The sequence below is a fragment of the Anolis sagrei genome, chromosome 4, assembly GCF_037176765.1.
Source record: "Anolis sagrei isolate rAnoSag1 chromosome 4, rAnoSag1.mat, whole genome shotgun sequence".
Lineage (NCBI taxonomy): Eukaryota > Metazoa > Chordata > Lepidosauria > Squamata > Dactyloidae > Anolis > Anolis sagrei.
In genome coordinates, this window is record NC_090024.1 from 129782089 (window position 1) to 129795837 (window position 13749).

The 13749-nt window shown below is 46.2% G+C and overlaps 1 protein-coding gene across 2 annotated transcripts in view; it reads right to left on the reverse strand.

Moving 5' to 3' along the window:
* Positions 1-13749, reverse strand: part of RABGAP1L (RAB GTPase activating protein 1 like) — a 194454-nt gene that overhangs the window by 89443 nt on the left and 91262 nt on the right. For both annotated transcript variants that reach the window (XM_060774403.2, XM_067467658.1), the window contains exons 14-15: positions 4541-4615; positions 2265-2390 (exon numbers count right to left, since the gene is read on the reverse strand). In XM_060774403.2, coding sequence (XP_060630386.2) covers positions 2265-2390; positions 4541-4615 — 201 coding nt within the window. The remainder of the gene's footprint in view (positions 1-2264; positions 2391-4540; positions 4616-13749) is intronic.

The window sequence follows — 13749 nt, forward strand, 5'->3', positions numbered from 1 at the left end:
TATATGGTTTGTAAATAATTAACTTTGTGTGTGTGGATTATACTGGGGTGGGTGCAGTAGTGTTTACCCTTTTTTCTCATATATATGTGTGTGTATGTGTGTGTGTGTGTATATATATATATGTGTGTATATGTATATGTGTGTGTGTGTGTGCGTGTATGTGTATATATATATATATATATATATATATATATATATATATAGATTTTTTTTCTTTCAGAATATGTTAAAAAAAGGAGAAGTGGGGAAGGTAAAACCAGGAACCAGCAGCTTAGGACTGTTGAAGCTTCACCACCACCACCACTATAGTTTCACTCTTTATCCCCATCTTCAAGTCACCATGCAGAAGATGGAACTTTTTCCTCCTACCCTTCCTCATACCATTAGCTGCATCGAAGTAGTAACCTTATTTGGTGATAGTGGTAGGATGTGCTTTGTGGAGGGAGATTTGGGGACGGCCAATTCTTGCACACCAGAAGCAACTTGCAGTTTCTCAAGTTGCTCCTGACAAGAAAAAGAAGCACTGTGTATTACACAAATCTAACGTGCACCCTAATTTTGGCAAGATAATTTAGCCAAAAAGGTGAGCATTAGATTCGAGGAAACAGGGCAATTATCAGCGGATACTTCTGTAGGGCAGCAACTGGGGATGGAAAAAAGATGTCAACTTAAAATAGTTTAATTTTTTTAATGAATGTATGTATGATAAATTATTTAAGATCCAGATAATTAGCATTTTATGTGCATAACTTATATAAAGAACATGTAATAATAATAATAATAATAATAATAATAATAATAATAATAATAATAATATACTTTGTTTATATTCCACCTTATTTCCCCGGAGGGACTGAAAGCAGATTACAATTTTACATATATACTAGCTGTACCCGCCACGCGTTGCTGTGGCCAATCTTCCCTTACTCTTTCTCTCCTTTCTTTCTCTCCTTCCTTCCCTCCCTCTTTCCTTCCTTTCCTCATTTTCTTTCCCTTCTTCTTTCTTCCTTCTCTGCCTGTTTCTTTTCTCGCTTCCTTTGCTCTTTGGTTCCATCCTTCCTTGTCTCTTTACTTCTTTCGTTTCCTCCCTCTTTCTCTCTTTCGTTCCTTCTCTCCTTCCTTCCCTCTTTCACTTTTTAATTTAATTCTCTCCCTCTTTCTCTCCTTGCTTCCTTCTCTATCCTTCTTTCTTTATCTCCTTCCCTGCTTCTTTCCCTCCTTCTCTACCCTTCTTTCTTTCCTTCTCTCCTTCCCTTTCTCTCCCTCCTTCTCTCTTTCCTTCCTTCTCTATCCTTTTTTCCTTCCTTCTCTCCTTCCCTCCTTCTTCTCTCCTCTCCCTCCTTCCTCTCTACCCTTCTTTCTTTCCTTCTTTCTCTCTTTCCCTCCTTCTTTCCCTTCTTCTCTCCCTCATTCCTCCCTTCTCTACCCTTCTTTCTTTACTTCCTTTTCTCCATCCTTCTCTCCTTCCTTCCTTCCTCCTTTCTGTGTATGTGTTTTGTGTGTGTGTGCATATATGTATGTGTGTTTGTTTGTGTATATATGTGTGGTTTTGTGTGTGCATTGTAATGTATTTTTTTGGCTTTTTAAGTCCCTTCTGCTGTGTTTTTCAGTGTTTTTATGAGTGATGGTCACTCGTTGGCCTGAGAGGTGTCTTGTTTCCAAATCTGGTGTCAATTCGTTCAGTGGTTTTTGAGTTATGTTAATCCCACAAACGAACATTACATTTTTATTTATATAGAAGGCAAACATTCAATGCCTTTTTACACAATGAACAACAACATACAATACACAGAGGTAAAGGCCTTCCCCTTCCATCTCCAACATCTGAAGGCAATGCTCATCTCCGGCCATGGGGAGGTGCTCTTGTTTCATTTTGCCATGGCGAGGAGCCTGTTGTCCATAGACTTCTTGGATCGTGTTGCTGGCATTTCTGCTTGGGGCACCCTTTTATCTCCCTGCCAAGGTGGCACCTATTGATCTACTTGCATTACATGCTTTCGAACTGCTAGATAGGCAGAACCTAGGGCTGACAGCCAGGAGCTTACCCCAACTCGCAGCTTTGAACTGCTGAGCCTCCAGTCAGCAGATTTCCTACAGCTAGCCCTCTAATCCGCTGCACTACTGCGGCTCCACTGCACTATATATACTGGTTATAACATTTCTCACTATACCCTATTTCCCATACCAGTTGTAGAGCTTTTACACCCCCTTCATGAACTTGCTTGTTTTTAGAAAATAAAAATAAATATGTGATCCAATCCTACCTGAATAAGTCTTTCCAACTGGTAAAATTTACCACGGAGATCTTCTAAATTGTTTTTATAGAGGTCTCGCAGGCCATATTCATACATGATCTTCACCAAAACACAAAATGCTTGTTCTTCGGGCATCTGTATGAACACAATTTGAATGAACAACAAGAGATCTTTAAATTATTAAATTCTACAATGTTTTTTGCATAGAAAAGTATGAGCAACAAGTGTACAAAAGTCATCAACAAATATTGTTTTTAGATGTTTAGATGTTCACTCTTGAAAATAAAAGAACATTTTCCTTCATCATGGAGCTTTTCTGAATCTGGAATCTACAAGTGAGTTAAACTACAACTGCCGTATTATCTACACTGGCTGGGAGTTGTACTACAACACATATGGAAGGAATCCATACCCTCCTGCCTTATACTGCTTTCACTGAACCTGATTACAGCACTTCACAGAGATTTCTCTTGCCTAGGAAGATAACCTTCTGATCCAAATATAAAATTACAATTATTACAAACTGATCTACTATCCCTATATAGCTTTGTTTACATCAGATTAGTCGCTAAAAAGGTTTACTGTGCATGATTCTTTTACTTGTTGGAGCCAAATCCAGCTTCTAAAAATCTATGTATGATTTTTAGAAGTTGTATGTGACAAGTAGCCAAGAAGCTGTGGCTACTTGTCACATACAGGACATGGATATTGTAAATGCAAACCATCACAAATTCAACTATTCTGGGAAAATGCACTAAAAAACCATCAATATTGGGGGGGGGGGGCTTTGCTTTTTATTTTTAGGTTCTTTGTTCCCTCCTTCCCTCTCTTCCAGAAAGAAGTCAGATGCCACTATACATGTAAGCAACTATGCCAGGCCCCTTCTACACCGCAATATAAAATCCTGATTATTTGAACTGGATTATATGACCGTGTAGACTCATATAATCCAGTTCAAAGCAGATAATGTGGATTATCTGCTTTGATAATCTAGAATAATCTAGACTTTTCTGCAAGATAAGCACATCTTGCAGAACTGAGAGGGCCACCACCTACCCACCCCCACAAACACACAATTTTGAAAGAATAGTTACGGCTTGAAATTACTGAACCTAGGGAACACTTTTGTGATGTTCTGAGAGAGCCGTGGCCCGTTTTATATGCAAGTGAGTTTATTCCCCTACATAACTTCCAGTTTTGGATCAAAACCTCTTGTAAAATAAAAGTAAGGAAGAATGTGGAAAATATGCCTCTCGCAGCCTCTAATGGGAGTTTTTCAGCTAAAAAATTATATAAAAATTGCCAAAACAGATGAAGGAGGGCTGCACTAGAGCCCTGGAGGTAGCATGTGCATATTTTGTCCTGCCCTGTTTTTTGAGCAAAGAAATTCTTCCTATGCCTCTTGAAGCTCTAACCTAAAGGAAGCATACACAGAAAAGGGAAGCATCACAGAAGCAGAGAGTTGGAAGGGATCAGAAGAGCCATTTAGACTAACCCCTGATTCACAAGCAAAGTATTCCATCCAACATTTATTTTAAAACCTCCAAAGAAGGAGAGGATGGCAAAGACTACCTGCTGAAAAAAAGAGGATAACAGATGCCAGTTAACTAAAGAACTGGTTGCATTTGGAACAAAACCTAGTTACATCTATTCCAGTGGTTCCCAACCTGTGGTCCATAGACCACCAGTGGTCCGAAAAGTGGCCTCACCGTCACTACACCGTTGCTACAAAAGTGACTGGTCTCACGAAACTCTCTTATAGTGCCGAGATTTATTAAATATAGTTTTTTTGTGGTCGAGCACGGGGCAACTACTGGATGGCATATGTTCTGTATCAGAAACCAGAGCTGATGTGGTCTATCCAATGTAATTTTCTGAATCGGTACCCCAAATAACTAAACCAAATCTAAAGTTGACCAACACTAATCCTTCTGGCACTAATGTTGGAGAGTGGTCCCTGGTCAAAAAAAGGTTGGGAACCACCTTTTTTTATCAGGCAAAGAAGATTAAACAGGAAGAAGAGATTCGAAGCTAGGAATATCAGAAAGACTGTTTCACACTAGCATCCTAAAGTGGAGGTGCCCACTTTGCTATTGCCTGATTTGCTTCTGCAGAATTCTGGAAAACGCAGTTTAGGGCAGGGCCTTTGCCAGAGAGGTCCTCGGTTTCCCTAAACTACATTTCCCAGTATTCTGCAGGAGCAAATCGGGCAATAGAAAGCAGACAGCTCCGCTTTGGAAAGCTAATGTGGTATCATTCCAGCAATGGCTTCATAGTATACTCACATGCAACAGCAAAACAGCAGCAAGAAAGGAATGTCCTTGACAATAACCAATTTCTTCATCATATACCGAATATGCCTGCAACACAAAGCAACAAAGATTACAGCAATGAATTAATATATTTCATAGTTACAAATTGAAGTGTACAATATAGATCCATGGACCTTTGATTTGTTCTCCTAGGAATACAATCACCACCATCATTATCATATTAATATTATATCCTACTAGCCATCCCCTGCCACGCGTTGGTGTGGCCCAATCTGTGTGTATGTATTTTGTGTATGTATATATATGTACATGTATGTGTGTGTGTATTTCTGTCTGTATATATGTGGTTTTGCGCATGTGTTGTAATGCGGATTTTTTTGTGGCTTTTTAAGTCCCTTCTGATGTGTTTTCAGTGTTTTTATTATTGATGGTCACTTCTTGGCCTGATAGGTGTATTGTGTCCAAATTTGGTGTCAATTAAACCAGGGGTTTTTGAGTTATGTTGATCCCACAAACAAACTTACGAACATTTTTATTTATATAGATGATGGAAGGGGAAGTGAAAGAGGGATTTCCAGGAGCTGCACCGAGATGCTGACTTACCTTCGCAAAGCAGCCTCGATGGTTTCTCCCTACTGTTCTTCCACTGCTAATCCATTACCTTTTTATTCCTGTTTTCAAAGAATTACCTGAGGCCCGTTCCACACAGCTGAATAAAATCCCACATTATCTGCTTTGAACAGGAATATATGGTGGCGTAGACTGAGTTCAAAGCAGATATTGTGGGATTTTCCGCCTTGATATTCTGGGTTATATGGCCATATGGAAGGGACCTGAGTATGCCATACTCTTTAAACATGAACTGTTAAATTTCTTTTGATCAACAAACTGAACTAAACAGTAACACTGCTGTCAATAATACTAAATGGAGTTATTTCAGCCACTTCTATACTGACATAATACAATACACAATTGTCAATTGTATATTTTTAGACCCATTTTCCTTCTCCAGATCATACTAAAAAGTCACTTTGTAATCACATGTGCAAACTCAGAAAACTTCTATTTCTGAGAGAGTTGTTTATAAACATTGCTGGATTTGGTTATAAGGCATAGTTGGAGAGTAAAGAAAGTGAAGGCTGCTTCTATTGCTTGGAAAAAAAACATCAGTTTCACAATTGCATGACTCAAGGAACACAGAATGACTACTGGATTAAAGCGTAGTTTTCTTGCAACTGTTCACCGGTTGCCTGGATATTCCAAATTATCACTATGAAATACTAGATCCATCTCAAGAGGGGAGAGCAGCAATTTAATATATACAGTGTGCATACAGATATATATGAAGGTGTGATTCCATGTAAAAGCAGTAAAACACAAACTATCGTTTTGGGGAGTAATATTCACGGCTTTTCTGCACCCTTAACACCCTTGAAAGTGGAGAGCCAATGGATAAAGAGACACAGCTATTTTTTTATTAAGGCATTTATAACCTGCTTCTGCTCAGCTATACCTGTAACAACATGAAGCAGCATTTTCCCACAATCTATCATTGTCAAACACAAAAGACTGATGATGATAATGGACATGTAGGCGGAGGAGGAAGATTGCACTAATGCACTAAATGTGATATTTCCTCAGCCAGAACTGTATTTCCCAGTTTAAAATTTAAAAATGTATCTTTTTCATTAACATCCCAGCAGTGCAATTATTCCAAATTCTGAATGTATTTGACAGCTGTTCATTTCTTCACTCACACAACAGTGTTCCTTTTGATAATTCTGTCATCATCCATAATTCTGTACTGACAATAATTTATCCCACATGAACATACAGCAAAGAAAAAATAACACCACCTTTTACTGTTTTCAAGCAATCCAGTAAGAGGAAATAGTTACTTGTCATATATCTGAACATCTGAATCTCTGATCATATCATGTGTCGGAACATCTGAACCTCTGAAAAATTTCTCAGAAGAAAAGTTTCTTAGCTTTTTGCACTTTAAACACTTGTTGAAAGTAAGAGATGTGGTTCAATTCTAAAGTCACTTCCAACTTTAAAAAATATCAAAACTTTCCAAAACTTCTGAAACTTCTGAATTGCTTCGTTAATGGCAGACACGCATTCGCAGTAGGCCAAATGTAGAGTTAAAATTGGAAATAATGCTGGGGCATGGACAAAAGGTGATACCGGTGTTTGTGGAAGGGCATGTGAACAGACCTAAAGAAATGTAAAGTGCTTTGGAGGACAAAGTGCTATGGGATCATTATTCCGGGATGAACGTCAGGTGGGTTTTAAACCCAAGATAAGAGTGAGGATACTTCCTTAATTGGGGAACTCCAAACTGTCCTCTATTATCTGCCTGAACATTGCAGTACAAACAGTAGGAGAAATAAGGGAGGGACAGAGATAACCAAGTGGCCATGTGCCATGGAAAGGATGGGACTCTAAACTGAAGGGAGAATTATAAGTTGCTTACCTGTAACTGTAGTTTCCTGAGTAGTCACCTGTGAATTCGTACACTTGATATCTCTGCGCATGCGTAAGCAGCTTTCGGAACCTTCTAGAATTAAAAGAATGCCAATCAGACCCGGCTAACCCCGCCCCCCTCCCCTCGAGTATAAGAACCCCATGGGCGGGGTTAGCCAGCAGTTCTCTTCCGCCGCAAAGCAGCCAGAAGGCGTGGCATGAACTCGAGGGGAGGAGGGCGGGTGTGTACGAATTCACAGGTGACTACTCAGGAAACTACAGTTACAGGTAAGCAACTTATAATTTCCTGTCGTAGTCACTGTGAATCGTACACTTGATAGACTAGCGAGCTACATATATAGGATGGCGGGTATCATGCCACCGCCGAGAAAAGCACAGCTCTCCCAAACTGAGCATCCCTCCTAGAGACGACGTCTATTTTGTAATGAGAAACAAAGGAAAGAGGGGAGGCCCATATAGCTGCTCGGCAGATGGTGTCTAGTGGGATCCCCCTCCAGAAAGCAGCCGATGTGGAGACTGCTCTGGTCGAATGTCCCCTGACGGGAAGAGGGAGATCCTTGCCCGCTAGTTTGTAGGAGAGCTGAATTGTTGACACAATCCATGAGGACAGTCTCTGTGGGGAAACAGGTAGGCCCAGTACATCAGGGCGATATTTGATGAATAGTCTATTGGTTTTCCTGAGGGGAGATGTTCTGTTTGTATAGAAAGCGAGGGCGCGACGGACGTCGAGTAGGTGTAGACTTCTTTCTAAGGGTGAGGTAGGATTCTGAAAGAAGGAAGGCAAGATCACCTCTTGTGATACATGAAAGCGAGAGGAGACCTTAGGTAGGAATGCAATATCGGTCCTAAGAACGACCTTGTCTGTGTGAAATCTGAGATACGGTGGATCTACCCTAAAAGCACAGAGTTCGCTAGCGCGTCTGGCTGAGGTGATTGCTATCAGAAAAACAGTTTTCCATGTCAAGTGGGTGAGGCTGACCGTCGCCATAGGTTCGAAGGGAGGTTTAGTTAGAGCAGTTAGTACCAGCTCTAGGCTCCAGGATGGAGCAATAGGGGTTATGGAAGGTTTTGTGTTCGTGATCCCTCTTAGAAACGTCTTAACTAAGAGGTCTGTAAAACAGGAAGGAAGACCTCGCTTCCTTCTGAACCAAGATATGGCAGCCAGGTAGCACTTCAGAGAGGAATGTTGTAGACCAGCTTCAGACAAGGACGTCAGAAAGTCCAAAATGACCGGGATGGGGGCGACGCCAGGATCTAGGCCCCGCGACCTTGCGAAGGAGGAAAAGCGGTTCCACTTATACAGGTAAGACCGCCTAGTGGAGGACCTGTGGGCTGCCTCAATTATCTTCAATACTGCGGGGGATAGGTCTGAGGTGTGGGTCAATCCTACGGTATTATCCGCCACGCGGTTAACCTCAACTTGTGCACCTCTGGGTACAGTACTAGGTCCCGCTGCGAGGTCAGCAGGTCCGCCCTGGGGGGAAAGCGAAAGAAGATCCCTTGTGACAACTGATTGAGGAGGGGGAACCATGACTGCCTGGGCCACCACGGAGTTATTAGGATACAGTGGGCCCTGTCGTGGAGGATCTTTGCTGCCACCCTCAACAGAAGAGGAAACGGGGGGAACGCATAAGTCAGGCGGCCCGTCCATGACAGCAGAAACGCATCCCCTAGGCACCCCTCTTCCGGGGAGGGAAGTGTCCTGGAGCAGAACATGGGGCATTTGGTGTTCGACCGGGTGGCAAACAGGTCTATGTCGGGGAAACCCCAGGCAAGGAATAGTCTGCGGGCCTCCGAGTTGTTGAGGGTCCACTCGTGGTGGGCCAAGGGATTCCTGCTCAGTGCATCTGCTAGTAGGTTCTGCTCTCCCGGGACATGCGTTGCTAGTAAGTGAATATCCCTGGCTATGCACCACTCCCAGATTTGTGTGGAAAGGGTCAGAAGCGTCGGTGATCGGGTACCTCCCTGTTTGTTGAGGTAATACATCACCGTGGTGTTGTCGGTGAGGATGTGTATTACCTGTCCCGTAATCACCCTTTCGAAGGATTTTAGAGCGTTTTCGACTGCCATGAGCTCTAGAATGTTTATGTGGAGCATGGCGTCTTGCTCTGACCAGGTCCCGTGAGCAATGAGACCCTGGGAGTGTGCTCCCCATCCCGTGAGGGAGGCGTCTGTGGTGACAATGATGGTGGCAGACGGGGTATGGAACGATAATCCCGAGCACGCCCAGGTTGGATCCCGCCACCAGTTGAGGGAAGAGCGGACCCACTGGGGGAGGGATAGCTTGATGCAGGGATTGTCCAGTAAGGGGTTGAAGTTGGACAGAAACCAAGATTGGAGCGGTCGCATCCGTAGCCTGGCATGCCGGATGACCGAAGTGGTCGAAGCCATGTGTCCCAGGACGGTCTGTATTTGCTTGGCTGATACCAGGGGTGCAGTCATGAGGTGTCCCACCAGCTCCTGGAGGTTGAGGAACCTGTCCTCTGGAAGGAAGGCCCTCTCGTGGATGGAGTCCAAGATGGCCCCGATAAACTGGATCCGCTGCGTTGGGAACAGTACGGACTTCTCCCAGTTGACGACGAGGCCCAGAAACTGGAGGAGAGACAAAACCGTGGAGATATGCGTTTGTAACTGTTGGCGGGACTTGGCTACCAAGAGCCAGTCGTCAATGTAAGGGTAAACGGTAATCCCTTTAGTTCTAAGGTGGGCTGCCACCACCGCCATGCATTTGGTGAAAACCCTGGGGGTTGTGGAGAGCCCAAAGGGTAACACGTTAAAGCAATAGGTTTGGCCCTTTACTCTAAACGAGAGGAACCTGCGGTGTTGGGCGGCTATGGAGATATGAAAGTACGCATCCTTGAGATCTATGGTAGCAAACCAGGCACCCCTGGGTATGAGAGAGGTAACAGAGGGAAGAGTTACCATACGAAATTTCTTTGGTTTGACAAATTTATTGAGTGCTCTCAAATCCAGGATGGGGCGCAGCCCACCGCCCTTCTTAGACACAAGGAAATAACGGGAGAAAAAACAGAACTGTGTAACAGAGGGATCAACAACAGAAATCGCCCCTTTTAACAACAACATGTCAATTTCCTGCAACAGTTGGGGTGAACATTGGGTGTCCCGCACAAGGCCCACCCTAGGGTAATCATCAAACTCAATTAGATATCCTCTAGAGATGATGGACAGTACCCAGGCATCAGAGGTGATTTCCGCCCATGCCGTATGGAAGGTAGAAAGCCTGTCCCTGAAAAAGGGCGAGGGCTGTGTGGAAGGCTCTGGGCTGGGAAGAACTAGTGTGTGTGTGATATCAACACTACGGGGTGGTTCAACCTGGAGTGAGCAGTGGGCCTGGGGAGTCCTCTCCTCAGCCCTTGGGTAAGGGACATCAAAGACGCTTTTTGGAGGCGCCGGCGGGTTTGGATTTCCCCTGAAAGGGCTGCGATCTCGGCTTTTGAAAATACGGGGCTCGTCTCCCTCCCTGGAATCTGGATTGACCCCCTGGTTTGTTTCTATAGGAACCTGAGAAGAAGCCTGTAGACGGTTTCCGATAGGAGGAAGGGGAGGGTTGCCATCTACTCTTTTGTTGTTGGTATGGCTGCCATGCGTAGCCAAATTTAAAAGCAGATTGCCTCACATCCTGCTTCTGTTTTAGGTTGTCATCCGTGTTGGGATTAAACAACCCCTCCTCGTGGAAGGGGAGGTCCTCAGCGAGGGCCTTTCCCTCTTCCGAGAGGTTAGAGGCCCTCAGCCATGCGTGTCTTCTAATAGACGTGGCGGTGGCAAACAAATTACCTGATGTCTCCGCCATGTGTTTGGCGAAATCCTTCTGAAGCTTGGCCAACGCCAAGGCTTCAGTGTGATACGCCTTCGGCAGACGTTGTTCCTCCGCAGGCAGGGAGTCAATGAGGGGTACCATCCGGTTCCAAAGGAAGGTTTGGTACCCACTCATATAGGTCGCATAGTGGGCCATGCGGGTAAAAAGGCTGGCCGCCAGGTAGGCCTTTTTCCCCAGGGTGTCAAGTTTCCTCCCTTCCCTGTCAGGTGGTGCTGTTGTGGAATTTCTAGGGCGTTTATTTTTGGTGATTTCCGCCACGACAGTGTTGGCCCTAGGGGGTACTGAGACCCATTTCGCAGCAGACATGTCTATCTTGTACAGGGAGTCTAAACGTCTCGGGACAGCAGGCACCGAGAAAGGGGACACATCAATTACCTTAGCCAATTTCAATAGGTATGGGAGCATGGGAAGGGTAGAAGAGGGAACAACATTTTGTTCATCAGACGTAAACATAAAGTCCTCCACATGTTCTGGGGGTTTTGGAGCTGGAATGTCAAGGGCTTTGATCATTCTTTCTATCAGTGCCGCGAATTTGTGGAAATCCGCTGGTAAGGCAGTAGAGGTACCCTCTGCGCCTAGTATTAGGGCGTCGGGTGGCTTAGAGTCAGAGTCAGTGCCCACATGGTCCCCATCGTCCTGTGCTGAGGTACTTGGCAGATCCACTCTAGGAGTGGCCAAAGGGACTACAGGTGTGGCAGGTGGGTCAGCCAGCATCACTGCCCCTGTGGGGGGGCATGAGTTCAGTCCCAAGGAATGAGACAGGCGGGGAGAAGCGCACAGACGGTTGGGCGCAGCAGGAGGGTTGCATACAGTTTGGTCAGTGGGGGGGTTACACACACCTTGATCAACACAAACAGCAGTAGAAAACGAGGCCCCAGGATGGCACCGTACAGGTGTAGGAGGGGGCGCCCCTTCGGGAGGCTGGTTCTCCTGAGTGGGGACCCTTGCAGCATCCCTCGAGGCGCCTGGCAAAGTTGGTGCAGCGGGGAGGTTCATAGGAGTTTGTATCTCCCTGGGTGCCATGATAGACGTTGGCAGGATGGGCGCAGGAGGAGGGGGAGGCATGGATGCCGCCACAAAGACCAGCTGGCCGGATGGGTTCAGTTGCCAATACCCCGAAGGAGGGTTTGGGGCCGATCCGCAGGCACTCCTCCGTGAGGAGCAGGAGCGTGACGCTCTGGAGCGTCTGCGGCGTCTGGATCGTGGCGAGGAGCAGGAGGAGGAGGAGGACGAAGAAGAGGAAGAGGAAGGCCGTCCTCGCGATCCGCGCCTCTCCGGTGACCCACGCCTACGGTATCGGGAACTCCCGCTTCTCCTGGACGGCGATCGGGACCGCCTACGACGCCTGGATGGTAGGCGCGCCGCTCTCGGAGGCCCCATTTGCTGAGGAGGCAGAGAGGTGAGAGCTGCCGGAGGCGGGGCTTCTGGGCAGGGCCCTTCGCCCGATGCGGCTCCTGCCGCTTGAGGAGAGGCGGCCGCAGTCGGCGGTGTCGGCGTGCCCGGCTCCCTGGTGGGAGGGGCCCGCGCAAGAGTGGGCGGGGCGTTGTAAATGCCCTCAAAGGCCTGGCTACCACAAGGGATCGGCGTCAATGCAGGTGGGGATTTCTCAGGCGCCGGAATCCCTTCAGCCTCCTGGGCCGCGCGGTTTCCCTGGGATGGGAGAACAGGCGTGCTTGGCTGCAGGAGGGCTCCGCTTGCTGGCTCCTCTACAGCGGAGTGGCGGGGGCTCGGTATGGCGTTGCCTGTGGCTTGCGCAACGCTGTCCGCTGCCAACAGAGGTCGCCCCGAGCTTCCCGGAGGGAACTCCCTAGGAGGGGCAGGCAGGGTGTTTGGCGCGGAGCTTCCCGCCTTTTTAGGAGCCGTTTTTCTCAACAGGGAGGCCTGGCGGCCATCTTGGGAGCTCTTTTCCTTGGATTTTTTAGTTTTCTTCTTCGCAAGTGATGCAACGGCCAAGGTAGGTGAGAAAGGCTCCGCAGAAGTGGCGGCTTGGGTCATGGGTGGTAGGAGGGCCTTCTCGTATAAGGCAGCCTTTAAACGAGATTCCCGGTTCTTTCTTGTTTGGGCCGTGAAGGCCAGGCAAACCGGGCAGGATTGCGTGAGGTGGCCCTCGCCCAGGCACGCCAGACAGAGTGAGTGACCATCGGTGTCCGGGAAAGTATTCGGACAGCTGGAGTTGGCGCACCTCTTGAAAGAGGAGGTGGACATAGCGACGGAGAAGAGTAGTCAGGCGGGCCGTAGGTCAAGATCGGAGATTGGTAGGATGGTCAGTCAGTCCAGGTCAGTAACAAGTAATATAGCAAGATTTAGTCGTAATCCGAATTCTGGGTCAATATGTCAGTCCGGGTCAAAAAGGAAGTTAAGTTAGCTCACGAAGAGACGGAGAGAGGTTCTCACTAGCTGCTTCCGAAGTAGCGCGGAAAAGAGAACTGCTGGCTAACCCCGCCCATGGGGTTCTTATACTCGAGGGGAGGGGGGCGGGGTTAGCCGGGTCTGATTGGCATTCTTTTAATTCTAGAAGGTTCCGAAAGCTGCTTACGCATGCGCAGAGATATCAAGTGTACGATTCACAGTGACTACGACAGGAAAATGACATTTAAAGCAGTGGTTCTCAACCTTCCTAATGTCGCAACCCCTTAATACTGTTCCTCATTTTGTGGTGACCCCCAACCATGAAATTATTTTTGTTGCTACTTCATAACTGTAATTTTGCTATTGTTATGAATCGTAATGTAAATATCTGATATGCAGGATGTATTTCCATTCACTGGACCATATGTGGCACAAATACCCAATAGGCCCAAATCTGAATACTGGTAGGGTTGGTGGGGGTTGATTCTGTGATTTGGGAGTTGTAGTTGCTGGGATTTAGAGTTTACCTACAATCAAAGAGCAT